The following is a 22764-nucleotide window of genomic DNA, read 5'->3' on the forward strand; positions in this document are numbered from 1 at the left end:
CCAATATATTGTTTATTTGGATATTATTGAGTATGCACCTATCATTGGCCTACAGTTCACATGCATGTCATATCCATTTAGTGTAAAACGTGTTTTATCACAGTCCCATTAAGTAATGAAAAAGCTGTTTAAAATTTGCAGCTGATATTGCTTGGTCACACTGGAAATGGGAGGTCAAGTTGAGCACATTTCATTATGGGATGTTCTCTTTTGTCCACTGCACAAATGTGCAAATGTAGTATGCCATCTGGGTATATACTATGCAAAGTCCACATACTGCAGAAATAGAATGAGTATGGTGATATGCTATTCTGAACTTCACTTTTGCTCTATGTCAGACATGCTGTAGAGTGTCTTTTTTTCAGTTTCTTTCTCTCTTTGTCCTAAACTCGTTTCTCTCCTGCCGTCTCTGTTTCCAATCCAGAGCAGCAGAAATAACAACACACATTGGAAACGGTTGAAGTAACGGTCTGGAAATAGCTTAGTGAAAGAGTGTGTGTGTTTGCCAACGTCCCAGAAAAGAATTCTCTCAAACTAGAGAATGAAACAAACTTTCTTCCATTTTCCATCGCAAGTGCGATACAAGTGTTATTGTGTCTAATTTCATCCTGCAAATACACACATCTCCTCGTCCTTGAGTTTGAGACGTTAAGGAACATGGCATGGCTGGTGATGTTATCAGGAGGCGTTTCACGTCTGATTGTTTCCATATGTGTCTCTGGCTCTTGGCTGTGAAAATACCATTTCACCAAAAGCTCCCAGCCTTCCTCTGCCACCTCACTTTGTTTCTTTGTATTCTTTCCCTCATTCAATAATGTTCCAATAAGAGATCAGAATAACAAGAGGACACAGATATGCACTTCACATGTGAACAAAGAATAAGAAAACCAGAAAAATAAAAGTCGTCAAGACTAAAAACAGGAGAATGATGGCACAAAAGAAATCAAAGCCTGTTTGTGTTTTTCATTTGGATGTTAGCGAAATATTTAGGAATCCCAAGGCTTAAAATTCTAATGTAATGTGTACAAGATTCCTATTTTAATTTATATAATAATTTGGAAACCTAACGGAATCAAATTAGAGTCACTAAGAGTCAAGTAAAATCCCACTAGATTAACTGAAATTGCCTGATTTCGATTCTTAGAGTACATATTACAGTGACCGATTCATTTGATTCTTGAAGTTTTTTCCTATACATTTTCCCAAATGTCTCTGAGATTAATCACATTGCAACAATTGATGCAAAGCACAAATACATAAAAATAGAAAAAATGTGAATGAACTACTCATCCCATGAAGAAACTTGCTATAATAAAAAAAATAAATAAAAAAAAAAACTATTGACTGTTATTATTATAAGTGCAAAATCAATATCTTTGAATTTACTTCAAAATATTCAGATATATACAATTATCTAAGTAGTTTGAGAGTGTGAGGCGAAATTTTATTATTTAATTTGAAATGTTTCCATGCTCTGGTGCATTTTTGGACAGCTGCCTGACATTTTTCACACTGAAATTTAAAAGCTCATCATTCACACATACTGTGGACTAATTGCAAAAAATTGGTCTCATTTTTCAAAGAACTGCCCAAATAAAAGAAAAAGACTCCAATTATTCATAAATAATATTGTATGCATTTATAATCTTATGATAAACCATTTTTATTATTTTTTTTTTTTTTAAACAAACAAAAAATTATTATTTATTTTTTTTTGTCCTACCTTTGTAAACACGTAATTCTGGCTCTGTTCACTCTACCTCACTTTGAAAAGTCTCATTTTATTCCACTAGATGGAAGAAAACACTAGAAAAAAAAAAAAAATTTTCTCCATCTCATTCCATCACAATATAAAGATCTGAAATGTAGGTGGCTCTCTAACGTATTTTAGCCCTCACAGATGTGCTCGTCCATAGACATTCAGTCTAATTTTCTGTTCAAGCACCACCTTCTTATTTCATTGAAAATCTCGGCCTCTGAGTGGACTAGAAGCACAATCTTGGTGTCATTAGAAAGCTGAGATCCTTCCTTTTGCAATTATATAAAACACTGTATAATCAATAGTCGAAAACATATTTTCTGAAGATTTGTTTTGCATGCTTTTCCTTCTGGATGGCATAATTTGTTCAAGACATCTAAGATATTATATTGGATTATTCAGACAAGCAAGCTCACCATCAAGTAAACTATGGCAAATTTAGAGAACTTCCTAAGGTAAAATCAGATATAAAGTTTTTAGCTATTTGGGGCTCACAGCAGCAGTTATCTGAGCATAAAAGAGACATTTGTATTTGAAGACTTACAGAAATCATTTCACTTTTTGATTCTTTTGAAAAAAAATTGAACTGTGGTATTAGGGCAACAAATTAACTGTACAGTCGCATTTCTGAGAATGAGAGCTTTCATTTGATATATGACTTGTCCATTTATGTGCTATGTGAAGGACTTTTACATTTACATTTACATTTATGCATTTGGCAGACACTTTTATACAAAGCGACTTACAGTGCCCTTATTACAGGGACAATCCCCCTGGAGCAACCTGGAGTTAAGTGCCTTGCTCAAGGACACAATGGTGGTGGCTGTGGGGATTAAACCAACAACCTTTTGCTTACCAGTTCAGTGCTTTAGTCCACTATGCCACCACTCACTTTTATTTCCATATATATATTTCTACCCCATAACCTCTGGAATTCAATGCAAATGTTTTGAGGCCTTATTTTGTTATTTTAAGTAACATAAATACAGAAGTGATGGCTATCTTTGAAAAGTTCAGATTTTAATCTTTCAAATGATATCTCATATGCCTGTCTTATGTATACGGAAACTTTAACGTTTTAAGCATATACTTATTTTGTGATATAGCGCCGATATAGCGCTGGCGAGTCCATAAAGTTTAAGGGGTTTGACTTCTCTGATTGGTGGATCTAACTTCAGGATTATGGGTAGTGTAGTTCTTCAGCTAAGATTGGTTATTAAACACAACGTTTTAAAAATGAAGTTCAAATCACACCAAATTGTGGTTTCTACAGAAGCATTTATGATCACATAACAACCTCAGACCATTTGCTAGGTCTGTTTTGAAAGTTTTATACGCTAGCATCTATCTGTCTAAACTATATAATCTATTTCTCAATGATGAAAAGTAATGGGTTATTTACTTCTGGAACCCTGCTTTTGAACTCTCTTGGATATTGTGTAATATTTTTCAGAATTGTACTTGTATTGGCATAATGCCTTGCCATTGGACAGTGAAAGGAACACACATGGGTAGCTAGAGGAGTTATATTCCTTCTGATGGAATTTATCCTATTGAGAATCATAAAAGTCCTATTGAGAACTGTGTTCTAAAAGATTTTTAGTTCTGTTTTGTTATTTTGCAATTCTGTAAAAATAAATATAAAAAAATCCCAATACAATCCTTTTATGATTGGTTTCACATTATGATAGAAAATCCACTAGGATTGATTTAGATGTGCAGAACTCCATTATGTCCGTGTGTGTTTATTGTGTTTGTCTGAAATATAGACAGCACAGAAATGCATTAGGCAGCACGGAAAAACAGCCTCAGAGTTCCTCCAAAGACCAACACACATGTATAGCTGGCACATATTAGTCAAAAACACACAGTGATGCATTCGTAACAACCTAAACACTGCCGTTCTGTTGCATGTTGACGAGGCAAGGAGGAGTCATGCTACTCGACAGTAAAACAACTACAAACCTCAGTCAGCATTTTAAACTGTTTAACTGTAAAATGAGCTGAGCGATTCTTTTAATGAGCTGCCTTACAAGGCCTGAACCTCAGTCTTAAAGCAATTAGTCGCTAATTATGTTGTTTACTGTATGCGGTCGCAGGCAGTTTAAAATGCACTGTTACAAAGGTTTGCTTTGACTGGTGTCACTGCAAACAATCCAGTTCTTAATCATTATCTTTGTCTTGTTTTTCAGTAAAAATCTATAAACATGCTTAATATTCTCAAGATAAATCTACATGAGAAGCAAAATTTCCATATCTTATTATGGTAACACTTTAATGTTCCCTTTGTTACGGGTTTATAAAGGGGTTCATTAATGTCTAATAAGTCATTTACAAATGTTTTTTTAATCATTTATATGCATTTACAGCAACATGCATAAAAAGGGCAACTTTCATTCAATACTTGCTAAATATTGAGCATTCTTATACGTTATAAATGCTTAATAAATACACATATACTTTTTTTAAATCAAAAACATAAAATGCTTTAGTTCATTATTTATGTCACAATGCAGCAAAAATAGACTATTATGATGACATTAAAAGGCGGGATTATGCCCTTTTGCTGAAGTATTAATTGCTGTAATGGCTTGTCTCACTTGTGTTGTCCCTTTCCTTGTCACATTGATGTCAAAAGAATGGTTTTACCTAGTCCTAGTTTCCTAAAGTCCACTGCAAAAACACTTTTATGGTTTCCTTGCTCATTCACATCATATATCATATAATAAAGCCTTATGACTATTAAACCATTCTGAACTTTATGTACATGTTTCTAATTATGGCAACCTCTTAATAAATGATTCAATATGTGTCCACTTTACATTAAAGTACATTTTCATAGGTTACTAATGTTGAATAAGTGTTATTAAGCATTTATAACTAGTTGGCAACTGCTTAATAAATTCGTCATATGTGTCCACTTTACAATAAAGTACATTTTTATAGGTTACTAATAATAATAAGTGTTATTAAGCATTTATTACATGTCACAATGGCTCATTGTTTCACAGGTATTGCATGACAGTCACCTTTTTATGCATGTTTCTTATAACAGCATATCAGTGATTTGTAATGCATTTGTAAATGACTTGTTAGTCATTAACAACCTCCTTTATAAACCCTTAACAAAGGGAACATTACTGTAATGTGTTACCCATATATTAATAGAATATATATTTATTTGCCCAACCTCTTGTCACCATCGCTGAATGTTTCAGATCTGTGTACTTTACATTATGGTACATTTTCATAGGTTATTAATGTTTAATAAGTGTTTTTAAGCATTTCTAACATTTGAGGTAAAATGGCTCACTGTTTGGCAGGTATTGCATGAAAGTCACCCTTTTTGCATGTTATAACTGCTTATTAATGCTTTATAATGCATTTGTAAATACTTATTAGTCATTAATTAGCCTCTTTTTAAACCCTTAACAAAGGGAAAATTAATATAAGGTGTTATCATTATTGCATACAATCCATGTATCAAGATTTTTGTTTCCGTAGAATGTATTTTGAATATAGTTTTAGATATATCAGAAAATATGGTTTTGAGCTACATTTGAAAAACTAGTTCCCTGTCTGTCACTCACTTGATGTTGTGTCGATGTAGTGACACTAGGGTTCACTCTTGGGAGCCCTAGACACCTCTGGTCTTTGATAAAAGGCCAATGAAAATTGGCGAGTGGTATTTGCATGCCACTTCCCCGGACATACGGGTATAAAAGGAGCTGGTATGCAACCACTCATTCAGATTTTCTCTTCGGAGCTGAACGGTCATGCTCACTGAGCTGAATTCCCACGACTGTTCATTCACCTCTGCTGGATCTGACGGCGCATTTCAGCGGCTTCTCCCTCCTCTGCACTGGTGCAATGCAGAGAATGCCCCTGGGCACTTTGGCAGAAATAAGAGTATATTTCTCTGAAAGAGTATATTTCTCTAAAAGAGCGGCACACACGGAACGTCTTTTTAAAGACGCGTCTTTTTAAAGATGCCTTTCCGATTGTGTGTTATTCCTGGTTGCACTCGTATCTCTCGCCTTCTCACGGTCACGATCACTGTCTTTCATGTCTGGGCACTGCTCACATGGCACATGTCCATGGCAACGATGCGGTTGCGGCTCGACTTCGTAAGAAAGCAAGCCACCCCAGAGGCTCCCCGCCTCGGTCCTTTTACCCATGGGTATGAGGCCAGCGCGGCTAGCACTGGGGGCGATTTGGGGACCCCAATGGGACCGCCTCCGCCGGGTATCCCCCTGCGGACCTCCCATTCCCCAGCACACTCGTCTGTCCCGATCGGGTTTCCGGATGAGTCCACCGGCTTGTCTCACGGCGGGTTCGACCTCTTATTCGGAGCCCGCGAAAGTGATGAGCTCTCGAGCGCAGCATCTGCAAAGGCTCAAAGGGGGCTCTCTGTAGACCCTGAAGAACTACAGAGAGGTCCGATGAGGGAAAAAGGCGCGGTCTGGGGTGATTCAGCCTCCTGGCGCCTCTTAGGAACCTGATGATCAGGTCATGCTTCTCTAAGGACTTACCATTGACTGTGTCATGGTGTGCTACTATGATGGCAACGTACACCTTCAAGGTGGAAGGGGACAGCCTCCCTTCCAACCTCTCCTGCAGGAAGGAAAGCACTGATCTGACTGCACATCTCTGGGAGTCTTCCCGTCGGGAAGAACACCACTTAGCAAACAGATGCCACTTAAAGGCCCTCCTGACTGCGCTCACTTCCATCAAGAAGGTAGGAGACCTGCAAGTGTTCTCTGTCAGCGAAACCTGCCTGGAGTTTGGACCGGGCTACTCTAACGTGATCCTGAGACCCCAACAGGGCAATGTGCCCATGGTTCCCTCGACCCCTTTTAGGGACCAAGTGGTGAAGCAAGCGCTGCCCCAGGAGGAGGCAGACCCAGCCCTGTCGTTGCTGTGTCCGGTGTGCGCTTTACGCATCTATTTGGATCGCACGCAGAGCTTTAGGATCTCTGAGCAGCTCTTTGTCTGCTTTAGTGCACAGCGGAAAGGAAGCGCTGTCTCCAAGCAGAGGATTGCCCACTGGCTCATTGACGCCATAACTATGGCATATCACGCCCAGGACATGCCACCCCCGGTAGGGCTACGAGCCCATTTTACCAGGGGTGTAGCGGCCTCCTGGGCCCTGGCCAGGGGTGCCTCTCTAATAGACATTTGCAGAGCAGCAGGCTGGGCAACACCCAACACCTTTGCAAGGTTCTACAACCTCCAGGTGGAACCAGTTTCGTCCCAGGTAGTGGCACGCAATACAAGCGGTTAAGCCCGGGATAGCCAGCTGGGTGTATCGCTTGCACATAGTGCCTTCCACCTCCTTTTGAGCTGAAGACGTGTGCCATTAATTCCCAGTAGTGTTCACAAACTTTGTTCCCTGGTTGACTTCCTCCGAGCCCTGTGGCAGTCGAGTTTTTGGAGAGACTCGCTGCCGGCCCAGTACACGTGCTAAGAGTCCTGTTTTGGGGTAGGTACTCCGCATGTGGCGGTTCCCTGTAAGCCTAACCCCATGCGATATATATCTTCCGCTAATTTGTTTCCCTGTTGGCAAAGTGCATCTTCCTTGGGCAGAGCCCCTCTGCCCCAGTCTCCATGTTTGTAGTAACTCCTCCCCCGTTGGGTGGGATCTACCTTGAAGACTCTCCACATGGTTGGAAAGACCATGTGACATATTTTTCCACTTAAATATCCCCCCTCTCTTTGGGCGAGGTGTGGTCTCCGTGGTGTCTTCCCCGTGGGAGGGACACCCCCCGACTAGACCTGGTGGCCCAGTCGGATAATCCCCCTTCTTTTTTAGGGAGTGGAAAAAAACACAGAGTTGGTGGTGTTAAACTGTCCTTCAATCTTGTCCCTGTACTAGCGTTTGGCTGCTCTGATAGTTTTGCGGAGTGCATAACTGGCTTGTTTATGCTCCTCCGCATTCCCGGAATTAAAAGCGTAGGTCCGTGCATCAAGTGCCCCGCAAACATCGCTATTTATCCATGACTTCTAGTTGGGGTAGATCCATATTGTTTTGTTCGGAACAACATCCTCTACGCGCTTTCTGATGAAACACGTTACGCTATCAGCATAAAGCTCGATGTCATCATCAGAGGCAAACCAGAACATCTCCCAGTCCACGTGATCAAAACAGTCTTGTAGCGTGGAATCTGATTGGTCCGACCAGCACTGGATCGTTCTGAGGGTGGGTGCTTCCTGTTTCAGTTTCTGCCTGTAAGCCGGCAGAAGCAGAATGGAAGAGTGGTCTGATTTGCCAAATGGTGGGTGGGGGAGGGATTTGTAGCCATCCCGGAATGGAGAGTAGCAATGGTCCAAAACCCAGTCCCCTTGTGTATTGAAACTGATGTGTTGGTGGTATTTTGGTGCAATTTATTTAAAATTGGCTTTGTTAAAGCCCCCGGTCACAATGAACACGGGCCTCAGGGTGCGTGGTTTCCTGCTTGCTTATAATCCCATACAGTTCCTTGAGTGCCTGGTCTGTGTTGGCTTGTGGCGAGATGTACACAGCAGTGATAATGACCGCTGTGAATTCCCTCGGTAGCCAGAATTGTCGACACAGAAGCATGAGAAATTCCAGATCAGGAGAGCAGAAAGACTTGATAGAATGTACATACCTCTGATCACACCAGCATTTGTTGACCATAAAACATACACCACCACCTTTGCTTTTACCTGAGAGGTCTTTCGCTCTGTCCGCTCGGTGCACGGAGAACCCCGCGGGTTCGATGGCTGAGTCTGGAATCTCAGCAGATATCCAAGTTTCCGTAAGGCAGATAATGCAGCAGTCCCTCGTCTCTCGTTGGAAAGAGATCCACGCTCTCAGCTCGCAGAGCTTGCTGTCCAGAGACTGAACATTTGCCAGTAGAATACTGGGTAGCGGGGGTCGATTTGCGTGACGTCTTATTCTGATGAGAACGCCGGCTCTATTTCCCCTTTTCCTTCTGTGTTTCCACGACCGGGCTGCGCAGACAAAGGGCTCCGTTGGCGTGTTTGTAAACAGTGGGTCGGCATTGAGGAATTTAAAGTCCGGTTTACAGTGTGCTATTGCAGAACCAGTGTCCAAAAGTGTTTGTCTGTCATAAACAATAAGGCAGACAACATCCAAGACAAAAAAACACAGAATTGTGAACAAAACAAACAAAAAACTGCAGTGTTGTGTCGGAGCTCGCAACGCAGCAGCCATACTCAGTGCCATCTTGAGTCCAAATTGTCTCCCTTTAAGTATTTCTGTCTAGTTTGAAGAGCCATTATTTTTTTAGTTATTACATAGTTTGCTAGTTTCAAAAGTCTTTTAGCATAAATGTATGCTATGTTTATGTGTTTTGCTTCTTTTTAGTTTTGCACTGCAAAAAAGAAAAAGAAAAAAGTATGATATTTTGTCTTGTTTTCAGATAAAACCAACAACATTTAGTAATATTTACCCCTATATTAATTGTCCCGCAGGGATTAATAAAGTTCTAATAATAATAATAATTATGCTTATAAACAAAATTATAAACTATTTGCTAATAGGGTTTTCTCTGAAAACAAGACTTAATCTGATGCCATTCTGCTTTTCAAGTAATGTTTTCTTGTTTTAAGGATGTTTAGATATTTTTTCTAGAAAATAAGACCAAATACTCAGCAAGAAAATCATGTTTTTGCAGTGTGTACTGCTGGATGTGGGCTGTGTTTACAGGATAGTGGTGTGGTAGACAGTGTGTTGGAATACACGTAGAGTCAAAGTAGATGTGTGATTATGATTATGTAAATTGTTCAAACAGTTTTAATCCATTCAAAAATAAAATGCCAAACCAATTTCATTGGGATACCAGCGGCAGCTTTGGTATTTTCTCTCATCCCTTGGGCAATGTGGGACTCTGGGAAACTAGCAAAGATCATGTTTTTGACCCCTTTTTTCTCAAGCCCCCCTCCTCTTTTTTCCTGTTCTATCCATCACACATCTTTGAAATTATCTGCCTCATTCACTTTTCCCACAGAGTGAGCATGCCTGTATTTCATCTTTTTCTAGCAAGGACAAATCAAAGGTCATCTGGGGTCAGGGCAGGGAAGACGGGGGCGCTGCATGAAAGGGGGCAGGGAGAGAAGCAACAAGCGTAGCATGTTTGGGAACGCCGGAAATGCATTCTTGAACAGAATTTGTAGGATTATTACGTGGAGAGATACCAAGAGGAATTGCATTGCTCAGAGGTTGCTGTCATAACTCAGGAGATGTAAAGGAGTGCTCGGTAATGTGTTGTTAAAGTATTGACTTTTTCTTAGATGTTCCTTAGGAAAAATTAAAATAGCAGGGAGCAATAGAATTCATGTGGATAGCATGGCTCAGATCATTTAGTCTTGGGAGAATTTGCTATAAGAAATGTTTGAGCTCCTATTGAGATCTCTGACTTTTAATTACAGAGTTTGATATCTTGGCGAATCTGAGCACACGCTAAAAAAAAAGTTAGCCTAAAAATGTTCTTCATGTGGTTACATCTAAATAAACTGGTTTTATTCAAGTCAAAAATATTATTTAACATTACTGAAACAACCAGAATACATAGGTTACACCGACAACATTCAAATGAATTTTTAAGGGCTAGATCAGGTTGAAATAGCTCCATTAGATAACAATCGAAGGTTACCACTTTTTACAGTGCAACTTCATATGCGAGACTTAAAGGAATATTCCGGGTTCAATACAAATTAATTTCAATCAACAGCATTTGTGGCATAATGTTGATGACCACAAAAATAATTTCAACTCTTTCATCCTTCTCTTTAAAAACAAAAGCAAAAATCAAGGTTACAGTGAGACACTTACAATGGAAGTGAGTGGGAACAATTTTTGGAGGTTTAAGGGCAGAAATGTTAAGCTTATACTTTTATAAAAGCACTTACATTAATTCTTCTGTTAAAACTCAATTATCTGAGCTGTCAAGTTGTTGAAATTGTAATTTTTACAGTCATTTTAGGATTTTAGGGTTTGTTGACATTACATAGTCATGTAAAATTGGCTATAACTTTACACAGATGCAGTTAGTAAGCGATTTTATCACACTAAAATCATGTTAACACACATATTGTTTACGTCTTTTGGCTATTCTTTTGAAAATGTTTCAACACATGGCCGCCATTCACTTCCATTAGAAGTGCCTCACTGTGACTTCGATTTGTGTTTTTTTTATAGAACAGGATGGCCGAGTGGAAATTATTGTAATTATGGTAATCAATATTATGCCGCAAATGCTGTCTACTGAGCTTAACTTGTATTGAACCCGGAATATTCCTTTAAGCAAATGTCTTATTTTGCTCTTCAGTTAACATCATTGCTGTCTTGGACAAACAACTGAGTGTAGCCAGATATGAGCAAAATCTTTATTTTATATTACGATAACAATAACATAATATAGTTATTTTTGCTGGAAAGTCTATGAAAGTAAACAGATTACTGTATATATGAATGACCATGAAGTAATGCAGAATTGTTTTCACATTGGGTATCTGCAACATGATCACACAGGAAGTTGTTATTTTGTTTCCGAGAGTTCCAGTACTTTAGGATTGGCCGCATTATCCCGACTCACTGACAAGCACCTTCTCCTATCAGAATGCATGTTCCCCTGTGGCACGATCAGAAGCGTGTTGCATCAGCAGTGTGAGAGACCTGAATTCGGAACCTGGGTTGTAACCGGGAAGTAATTGCATTTGCATAATCAGTAATGAGTGTGATTTGGAGATAGCTTTTTTCTCCTCTAACTTAAAATTTTTACTCCACTGATAGTTAGGTTTGGGGTGTGGTTGAGGGGCTACAGTTTATAAAATATGCATTCCTCTTCCCCGTATTACAGCCTGAAAGCAACTTGCTTCACAACTCGCTTTGGTGCCCCCTTTCACCAACCTACCCCACAAGTGGACATGGGGCTGTTTGGCACAAATGCATAACATAACTTTAATAATTGATTAAAAATAGTCAACAAATACTTGGTGACATTGAATGTGTTTATTTTTTACCAAAGAAATAGTTAAGGCACGGTCACATTTATCTTTGTTTGTCGAAATTCTGTGGGCGAAAAAGATGCCCAGGGAATTTTGCCGAGTAAAGGCACATATGACCGCGTCTTCCACCAGAATTATTCAACAAAGAATGAAAAGTGTTCCAACCATTACACTCTGTTGTTTTCTTTGTTAATTCGGAACTTGATGGACGCAAAACAAACCATGAGATTATTCAAAATAAATTAACATTAAGTCTGGAATCAGTCCAGAAAGAGCTTCTCATTACGAGTTTAAAACACAAGTTTCTGACTAGTTCTGACTCTAAATTCCAAGAGGATGAGCCACACTCGAAGTCGAACCACAACTGTGATTGAACATCAGTTAAATTCTATATTAATGCGGCAAGTGGTGACACACATAAACTCTGTTTCACATGCCTAACAACACCCCTTTATAAGTTCTACTTTGACTTGTTTGGAACACATCCCAATCTGCATTTTTGTTTTTTTCCTTGAATGAGGATACTGTAAGGCAGTACAAGCCACTGATAGCCATGCAAATACATCTACTGCTGTATAAACAATATAGCAGTTGACACATTTTCTACCTTTGCACTGCATAAACATCATACATAAGAAAGTATGTAAGAAAGCCAGAATAGAGTGAGGGACTGCAGAATAAAAATGTATTGAAGAACGAGGGAGTGCTAAAAGAGTTTAGAGTCAGGATTCTCTCCTGGCCTAATACATTTAACACACTTAATACACTAGTGACAATCCAACCAAACACCACACCTACAAACATACCAGTACAGCCAAAAACTCTGTCACTGTCCAGCAAGACTAAAACACACTCCTGGAAAATATGACAGAGAAAACAAGAGAACTAGAGAGAAAGAGACAGTTTCTCATTTCTCTCTTTTCTCAATCTGTGATATGCCATAATGCAATGGTGATATGTGACATGAAGTGACATTCTGTAAAATGTATTAAAAATGTAATGCATGCAGACCTAAATGCTTGGTGCAATAAAAACAATGATATAGATATATATCATATATGTATAGATTTTTTTTAGCACAAGTCAAACAAACAGGTGATGATCCATACACAGATGATATTACTCTATTACTTTTATTTCATATCTGGAGGAAAAACATCGTTCCTCTAGTAGAATGGTATCTCTTCTTTCTTAAATATGAACTTTAAATATTAATACATGTTTTTTCATATTCTGTGTACAGTTAAGCTGACATTGTTTATTGATATAAAAATAAATGTAAAAACTTTGTACTTTTTTTTTTAAAGAAGTAGATCAGATCAGAGTAAAAACCTTTATTTCAGTGTTTCAGTTCAGTACTTGTATTTGTTATTTGTCCTTGATGGAAAGAGTGATCATTCCCAGAAATAGAGGAATATATACATTTGAGAAAGAATATGCTGTACTCACCTAAAGGAAACTAGACAAGAACAGTTACAGTGTAGTCTGGGATCAAAAGAGCTGCAGTGATAAACACTGAACACTGTTTAAGATGGAAAGTACCAGGACAGAAAGACCAGAAAGTGAAAGGCATGACTGAAGAAGTGTGAATGTGAGTGTACATTTTATCCTGAAGTCCTGTTGATAAACTATATTGTTCTCTGTGTGTTTTTGTGTGCAAGTAGAAGCATTTAAGTTCTTCTTTAGGTTTTGGTATGTGAGTAAGATCTGTAGAAGGTCTTGGTCTGGCTGAGTTCCCTCTCCACTACACATCAGCACAAAGCGTCTTTAAAGCAGAACTGTACTTAAGCTGTAGTACGTTTTTCCATGCCAGCTCATCGATGAAGAGGTGTTTGGAGAAAGAGAGAGTGAGAGGTGGGCATGTGGGTGTTTGGTACTTTCCATAAACTGGCATTACGAAATGTCTCTTATAAACAAACATCTTGGAGCAGAACTCCGGATAGAGACAGTAGGAGGGAAAGGAATGGAGAAATAGATGAGATTGCAAGAAGAATATAAAACTTTTGCTTTGAGTTTGCTCTTTCATAGCTACTGCCTGCATTATTCACTCCCAAATTTAAAAGCTCACCTTACACACATACAGTGGACTAATTGCTAAGTATTGGTCTCATTTCACAGAAAACCTCCCAAATAATAATAGAAAAAGATTCAAATAATTCATAAATAACATTGTATATGTTTACAATTTTATGATGCACATACTTTTTGCCCTCTCTTTAAAAGCCTGTGATTCAGGCTCTGTTTGCTCTATATCCCTGCAAAAGTGTTAGTTTATTCCACTAAACTGAAGCAAGTGTTAGGAAAAAGAAGCCTTCCTCTATCAACTTTCATCGCAATATACAGATCTGAAATGCAGGTGGCTCTCGAACGCAGCTTAGCACAATGACCGTGCGCTATTTCTTATCCAATTTTCATGAGAGTGCATGTGAATTCTAAGTGCGATTTTCATGCCAGTGCAAGTGGCCGTGGGTGGGAGTGTTTGCGTTATCTGTGGGTGTATGTGCGCAAACTGTGGGTGTATTGTATGTTAATGTTGTTATTTTTATTTTTTTTTTTTGCTATTTTCCTGAGAAATAGGTAATTGCACTAAGACATTTGGAAAGCACATCTAATATCGGCACAAAGTCTAAAATCAGTTCCTGCATTTGAAGTTTGGGGATTCCACCAGCACATGATATCAAAGAGCTATCAACCACTTTTAATACTAGCCATGATTTGTGTGTCAGTAGATCAATAATAATAATAATAACATTAATAATTTCATTTTGTATAGCGACTTTCCAAAGCTCAAGGACGCTGTACAAAACTTACACATAAAACATTAAACCCATCAGCACTTTGCACGCACGATTCCGCCAACCCACTTGCACCTAGACTTATTACATACTTGCACGAAAAAATAAACTCCTATGCCATACCCACTGACTTTGCACGTGTGATGTATCACACAGTGCTGCGTTTAAGGCATAAAGCTCTTAAAATGGGGTTCTCAGTATGTTTTGTGATCCCACGCACTTTCCGCACTGTTTTGTTGAATATCTCGGCCTCTGAGTGGACTAGAAGCTAAATCTAGGTGTCATTGGAAAGCTGAGATCATTCTCTTTGTAATTTGATGTATAATATTCCATCATCAGTAGTCGCAAACATATTATGCCGATGATATTTTTATCATGCTTTTTCTACTGGACTGCATGTTTCTTTCTAGACATCTGAGACATAACATTTGATTATTTACCCAAGCAAGCTCACAGACAAGTAGAAAATTGCTCATTTTGAAGAAAACAACCTGAGGTAAGAGCTGATATAGAGTTGGTGGCTACTTGGGACTTACAGAATCAGTGATCAGAGCAGACATGCGACGTTTGTCTTTGTTGTCTTACAGAGATCATATTTCACTTTGTGATTTTTTGGATAATCTTTCGAACTGTGGTGTTATAGTGTTAGAATAAACTGCATAGTCATAGTCCTGAGAATGAGACCGTTTATTTGGTATATGACTTGTCTATTTAAATGCTATTTTAAATGTTTTCATATTCATATTTATATTTTTTATATCATTACGACAGGGTGGCGCTCATTTGCAATGCAGAGTTTTCCAGATATTGTCATTTTATGAAATGGAAATGGAAAATGGATGGAGTTCTGTGAAAAATTCAGATTCTAAGACTATTTATATATCCAGGGGCTTTTAAATTATAAATATAAACTTCTTGCCCCATGCACAGAGGAATGCAGAGTTGAAGAGGTTAAAGGTTTCTCAGTTAAATTTCTTTTTTAGGAATAGTTAGCCCAAAATTGAAAACTCTGTCGACATTTACTCACCCTCATTTTGTTTCAAAGCTGTATGACTTTCTTCCATACAACAAAAAGGGTGAATTTACTGAAGAATACCCTTGCCACTCATCCACAAAAAAAGTGGCCAGGATATTATTCAGACATAATTTTTATTTTTGAAAATTTACATTGTCCTATGTAGCTGTACCAACAACCTTGTGCTACTAAAGATTCTATTCTGTTTTATTTTATTCTATTCTAACCACAGCACAGACAATAGTTGTGAATTCAAGATAAACCTATCAATGGTTATCACTTTTATACAGTTTTGGGCTTCTGTTCAGTGGACAAGTTCTTACCGCCTTCACTGGTGCTAATGGTTACCCATGCCGTCCAACCAGAGACACCCTGGCTGCTCTGGCAGGCCACTCTAAAATCGTATTGGCTGAAAGGTTCCAGGTCTGAGATCAGGCGGCTGGTGATTGGTCCATTAACATTCTTGTTGTAGATCATGTGATCAGCGTTCACGACGGAGTCTTCGCCAGAAGGTTTAACCTAAAAGATGATCATATTAACATAACACTTAGATCATATGTAGTGTAGTCGGAAGAATTCCACTGTCTTTTGTATTCACATATATTGGCCCAAAATTAGAATCAGGAGTAAAATGTGCTTAAGTGACCTGAATATAATGTTACAATGCAAAAATGTAGGCTTCATTTTCTTTATGCTGGGTGTTTTTGATTTGGAAGTGAGTACAATATAATGGTAAATTAAGTTGTAAATCAAGTTGTAAGATTTAGAAATATTTTAATGATTTACATAAGTTTAATTTATGTGTTTTGAATGTGTTACTCCATATTTCCCACAAATAAATTTGAGCTGACATTTTTGCATATATATAAACTATTTGTACAATTGTTTTACTGCCTAACCACTGCCAAACATATTAGCAAACTTGTGAGAAGTGTTCTGCAAGTAAAGACAGGGTGTAAAAAATTGCAAAACTGTTTTATACGTAGACACACATTTTGGATATCTCCCTAATCAAACACACCTGATTCAACTCATCTGCTCATTAATGGAGACTCCAAGACCTGAATTGGGTGTGTCAGAAAAGGGAGATATACAAAATGTGCAGTGTTGGGGGGCCTCCAGGAACAGGGTTGGGAACCACTGGATTAGATAGTAAGCGAACAATCAGTTCTTGTAGTCAACGTGTTGAATGCAGGAGAAACGGGCAGGAGTAAAGACCTGAGCGACTTTGACAAGGGCCAAATTTTTATGGCCAGGCGACTGATTCTGAGCATCTCTGAAATGGCAAGGCTTGTGGGGTGCTCCCGGACAGCAGTGGCGAGTACCCTACCGACAGTGAACCGAGGAGGGACAAACCACAAACCGGTGACAGGGTGTTAGGCACCCAAGGCTCATCAATGTGCGAGGGCAACAAAGGCTATCCCATCTGGTCAGAACCAACAGAAGGTCTACTGTGGCACAAGTCACAGAAAATGTTAATGATGGTTACGGAGGAATGTGTCACAACACACAGTGCATCACACCCTACTGCATATGGGGCTGCGTAGCCACAGCCACCATTGAAAGCACCTGCAATGGGCACGCGAGCGTTGGAACTGGACCTTGGAGAAGTGACAGAAGGTCGCCTAGTCCAATGAGTCCCGTTTTCTTTTACATCACGTGGACGGCCGTGTATGTGTGCGCCGTTTACCTGGGGAAGTGATGGCACTAGGATGTACTGTGGGAAGATGACAAGCCTGTAGAGGGAGTGTGATGCTCTGGGCAATCTTCTGCTGGGAAACCCTGGCCATTCATGTGGATGTCAATTTGACACATGCCACCTACCCAAACATCGTTGCAGACCAGGTACACCCCTTCAAGGCAATAGTATTCCCTGATGGCAGTGGCCTCTTTCAGCAGGATAATGCGCCCTACCACACTGCACATATTGTTCAGGAATGGTTTGAGGTACATGATGAAGAGTTCAAGGTGTTGCCCTGGCCTCCAAATTCCCCAGATCTCAATTCAACTGATCATCTGTGAGATGTGTTGGACCAACAACTCCGATCCACGGCGGGTTCACCTCGCTTACAGTTGAAGGACCTGCTGCTAAAGTCTTGGAGCCAGATACCACAGGACACCTTCGGGGTCTTATAGAGTCCGTGCCTCGGTGGTATGGAGCTGTTTTGGCAGCAAGCAGAGGACCGACAGCATATTAGGCAGGTGGTCATAATGTTTTGGCTCATCGGTGTATACTGAGTTAATTAATGCAACTTGTTTACTGTATTTTTAGTATTTTTAGATTTCCCGATTTGTATCCACTTCACAAGCTCTTGGTTTAATTCAATAGTAAACTTTAAAGTAAGTTTAAAAGATCTTGAGATTTTTAGAATCAATATCAGGTCAATTAAATAAAGATTGTGATTAATTGGAAAATTTACATTTTTACCCAGATTTACTTGAAATCCATTGTTTACTTGCAAATCACAAGTTTACAAATAGGTGAATAATGTGCACAAACATAAAAGTTGGAAGAACACTTTCACATCCAATTATTGCTTGCAAATATGAAGTACTGAAGTAGTGTTTGAACACACACACACACACACACACACGATAGGTGCAACTATCATTATGAGGACTCATAGACATAATGATTTTTATACTGTATGAACTATAGATTTTATCCCCTAACCCTAACCCTACCCCTAAACCTAACCCTTACATTTAAAAAAAAAAACATTATGTTTTTTTAAGCGATTTGAATTATGGGGACTCTAGAAATGTCCTACTAAAACCACATTTATTGCATAATACCCTTGTAATTACCAGTTTGTAACCTAACAAAATGTCCTCGTAAACCACCCAAACCCACACACACACACACACTGGTCACAAATAACTTGAGAGAAATGTAAGTCGTTTACTTTCTGTTTAGGACAAAGAAGAAGCAATCTCTTCCACTTCTGCTTTCCACAGATTTCTGTACAAGTGTTGTAGATGATAAATAAAATAAGTGATTAGATCTGTTTAAAATACAAGTGTGTGCTTTAATACACAGTAATGCAGCATGTGTTGGCACACTCTTAACCTCACACACTGTATTTGTGTTTTACAAAGTCATTAGCATTCATGTCCACCTAGAGACACGCTGTCAGCACAGCAAGACGCATGAAAGCAGCTCACGCACACATAACTCAGCAGGAGGAACATGCTGTCGATGCAAGACACACAATAAATAGCCAAAAACATCAAACATCAGCAGAAAACTTCACAAAGTTGTACTGCTTTAAATGGTTCTCGGCTGTTTAGAAATTAGAGTATAAAGCTACAAGAGGCTGGAGTTTGAAAGAGGTGCTGATCTCTCTCTGTCTGAACAAAGATTTATTGGCATGACTGTAAATGATTACAATAATGTCAACTGCAAAATTGCTCGCATACAGGTGCATGCCAGAAATAAAACTAAAGTTAAACTAAGAAAGTACAATGAGGCTGAGGCTCATAAAAACTGCCAATGAATATCATATTTGGGGTGGAAAGGGAGTTGTTTTCAGATGTAAATTGTGTAATACAGTGGAGAGGAATGCATATGTATTAACTCTAACCCAAACCCCAACCCTAAACCTAACCGTCAGAAAATAGATCTTCTGGATCGCGATCGTCATTGATTAGGCGAACGCAATTACTTCCTGGTTTTAACGTGGGACAAGAACCCATTTATTCAGCATTAGTAACCTATGAAAATGTACTTTATTGTAAAGTGGACATGAAGAATTTATTAAGTTGTCGACATTATAATATGTACATAAAGTTTTGTATGGTTTAATGGTCATCAGGCTTTATCAGTGTGACAAGGAAAGTGACACCAAAAGTGAGTAAAGACATTACAGTAATGAATATAAACAGAAAGTGGACAATAGCAAAATGACATAACCCCTACTTTTAATTTCACTATAATCATCTGTTGTTGCTGCATTGTGACATAAATCACGAATTAGGGCATTTTCTGTTTTTGATTAATATAAGTATGAATAAATGTAATAAGAATTTAGAACATGTAAGTTAAGGGAATCACAAAAAGAAAGCGTTTTCAGAAGACTCTGTATTCAGTGAAGGAAAACACTGTTCCAATGTGATTAAAGGCATAAACATAGCAAAATAAATACTTTATTGGTCAAAAATGTATTATTAGTATGGACATGGCCTTTTTCAACACCAAACTCTGATAATTAATTTTATAATTTAATGCTGCCTCATATAATGACATATTAAATCAAATTAAAATCAAATTAATTGGCTTGTAACATCAACAAAAACTTCAAACGTGTGACTGCCAAAGATCAATACAACAAGTCCAAGAACACGAGCATTGCAATATTAATGCTCAGTTAATGCTTTATAATGTGACTGTTTATCGAAAAACAGTGTGATGGAGCGATAACTGAATGAAAGAATGAAGTTCTCAATGGGTCAGCACTGCGGTATGTGTCATAACACTCACAGCTCAATGAAGAAGCTGTATTAAAGGGCTTCGCTCTGAAGTGAGGAGTCATTTGTGAGTCACCACGCAGTGATTCAGAGTCAAGTCAATAAACAGAGTTAACTGAAGTCTGCTGCTGCTTATTGACTCACAACCACTGAATTCCACTATGGTGGGTCAGTTTATCAACCTGTTTTACTCAGGTCTTCCCTTAAAGACCTCAGACCATTACTTTAAATGCCAAGTATTTTTGATTTGATGTAACAGATGTCTCTATTTACATACTTCAATTCAAGGGTGTAGGGACATTTGAAAGTGGACAAGTAACATTCAGGCATGATTTCAGTATGGATCGTTTTATGAAACAGTCACAATGTAATGCAGCTTTGCAAAAGGCCATTATTGAAGAACGAGACCATTCAAAACTCAACCTGGTCTAATAGAAACACATTACTATAACTACATTTTTGCTAAATGAGTTTTTCATGCCTCATTCTACATATCGCAGCAGCTTTCACGTGATATAAACATTAGAGGTGCAACAAGTTTTATTCACTTTCACACAATTCACGAATAAAATGGCAGATTAACAGTTCACAAACACTTAATATTCGCTCTGTTGCTCACACAATGCTATCTTATAACATCCATAGCAAACACATTTAATATAACACATGATTTGAAATGTGATTCGTTTTAACACTTGCATTACATGACCAACTACATTTACAATCTTATTCCAATGTGACTAACTTGTGCAGTAGCTCAACTGATAGAGCATTGGACTATGAACATTGAAGACTGGCGTACAAGTTCAGCAAAGCATGTGAGCCGAAAGTGTCATAGAAGTGCCACAAAATGATGTAGTTGCTTCAGCTATTGTGTTTTTTTATTTGGTTTTATGACACTATCAGTTAGGTTTACGTTTAAGGTTTAGAGTGGGGAGGTATGTTTTGTTCATTTAAAACCCCACACAGTATTAACCCTAAAAAAAACATCTTTCTAGGAGAACTTTAACCCCTTAAACTCTGGTGGATTTTTGGGCTGCCACCCACAATTTTACACATTTAAATTTAAAAACTCACCATTTACACATACTGTGGATTAATTGCAAAAAATGTGCCTAATTTTTTCAGAAATCTCCCAAAATAAATAATTCTCCAAATAAGACTCCAAATAATTAATAATATTGTATGTGTTTATTATCTTGTGATAAACAGAAAGCTTGTATATCATCCCACAATTTGGCAGAAAGCACTAGACATTTTTTTTTCTCTATCACATTCCAACACAATATACAGATCTGAAATGTAGGTGGCGCTCTAACGCATTTTAACCCCTTAATGATGTGCTCGTCCATAGACAATCAGTCTAATTTTCAGTTCAAGCACCACCCTCATTATTTCATCGAATATCTCGGCCTCTGAGTGGACTAGAAGCTCAATCTAGGTGTCTTAGAAAGTTGAGATCCTCCCCATTGTAATGATATAAAACATTTTATCATCAATAGCTAAAAACATACTTTTCTGATGATTTGTTTTGCATGATTTTCTGCTGGATGGCATATTCTGTTCTGGACATCTAAGATATAACATTCAATTATTCAGCCAAACAAGCTCACCGACAAGTAAAAAATTACTACTTTTTTTAGAAAAAGCAGATGTAAAGTTTTTAGCTATTTGGATCTTACAGCAGCAGTGATCAGACATAAAAGAGACGTTTGTATTTGATGAAGAAATCATATTTCACTTTGTGATTCTTTTGAAAATCTTTCGAACTGTGGTATTAGGGCAACAAAATTAACTATACAATCACATTCATGAGAATGAGAGCTTTCATTTGATATATGATTTGTCCATTTAGGTGCTACGTGAAAGACTTTGATTTTCAGATAAATATTTCTACCCCATTACCTCTAGGGGGCGCTAATTTTCAACGCAAATGTTTTGAGGACTTATTTTGTTATTTTAAGTAACATAAACTCAGAAGTGATGGCTATCTCTTAAAATTCATCAAAAAAGAATTTAAGATTTTTAGGATTTCATTTCAGGCCTCCTCCTTTAAACAATGAAAGTGAATGTACTTCATTTTTTGACGGTCCAAAATGCATATTTAGGGTGCATCAAAATAATCCACACGACTCCAGTCGACAACTAAAGTTTGATTGATAAGTTTTAGAAACGAAACAATACTTATATACTTTTTAACTACAAATGTTCGCTTCCGTACATCTCTGTGACGTGCTCATGAGAGGGATGACGTAAGCTCGTTGGAAAGGTCACGCGTCACGTGGAGGAGGAGGTAGGAAGTGCATCGTTGTTTACAAGAGAAACTTGCACAGACCACAGGCCAAGCGCCGTTCGTGCCTACTTGGGGCTTTCTTGGGGCCAACGGTCAGTGGCCTCTGGCCCACTAATTGCACTGGGGCCAAACAAGGCCAACTGGGGATTGAGGCAGGGTCAAATGCGGAGTTCCGCTGAACTTGCCAAGTTGTTTATCCAGTGCACCGTTGTGCAGGTTCAGGAAAAATTGCGGGTACAGTACAAATCTGTTAAAACGCACAATGGAAAAAGGGTGCCCAAAGAAAGAACTTTCCATGGTTCAAGATGATGGATCATGGTGTGCTGGGACATCGTTCAGCTGTTAGTGGAGAGACCACTCGGGACACCATGGCAGTTACAGTGAGTGAATTATCAATGCTAACTTATCTTGCTAGCTAGCTAATGTTTCCATTCAATATAAA

General features: G+C 38.5%; 1 protein-coding gene across 1 annotated transcript in view; it reads right to left on the bottom strand.

Annotated features, from left to right (window-relative positions):
* The window catches only part of LOC127422256 (tyrosine-protein kinase receptor UFO-like), a 90974-nt gene that overhangs the window by 39902 nt on the left and 28308 nt on the right, over window positions 1-22764 (bottom strand). The window contains exon 7 of the mRNA XM_051665646.1: window positions 15886-16081. Within this exon, the coding sequence (XP_051521606.1) occupies window positions 15886-16081 (196 nt within the window). The remainder of the gene's footprint in view (window positions 1-15885; window positions 16082-22764) is intronic.

Source organism: Myxocyprinus asiaticus, chromosome 31 (genome assembly GCF_019703515.2).
Source record: "Myxocyprinus asiaticus isolate MX2 ecotype Aquarium Trade chromosome 31, UBuf_Myxa_2, whole genome shotgun sequence".
Lineage (NCBI taxonomy): Eukaryota > Metazoa > Chordata > Actinopteri > Cypriniformes > Catostomidae > Myxocyprinus > Myxocyprinus asiaticus.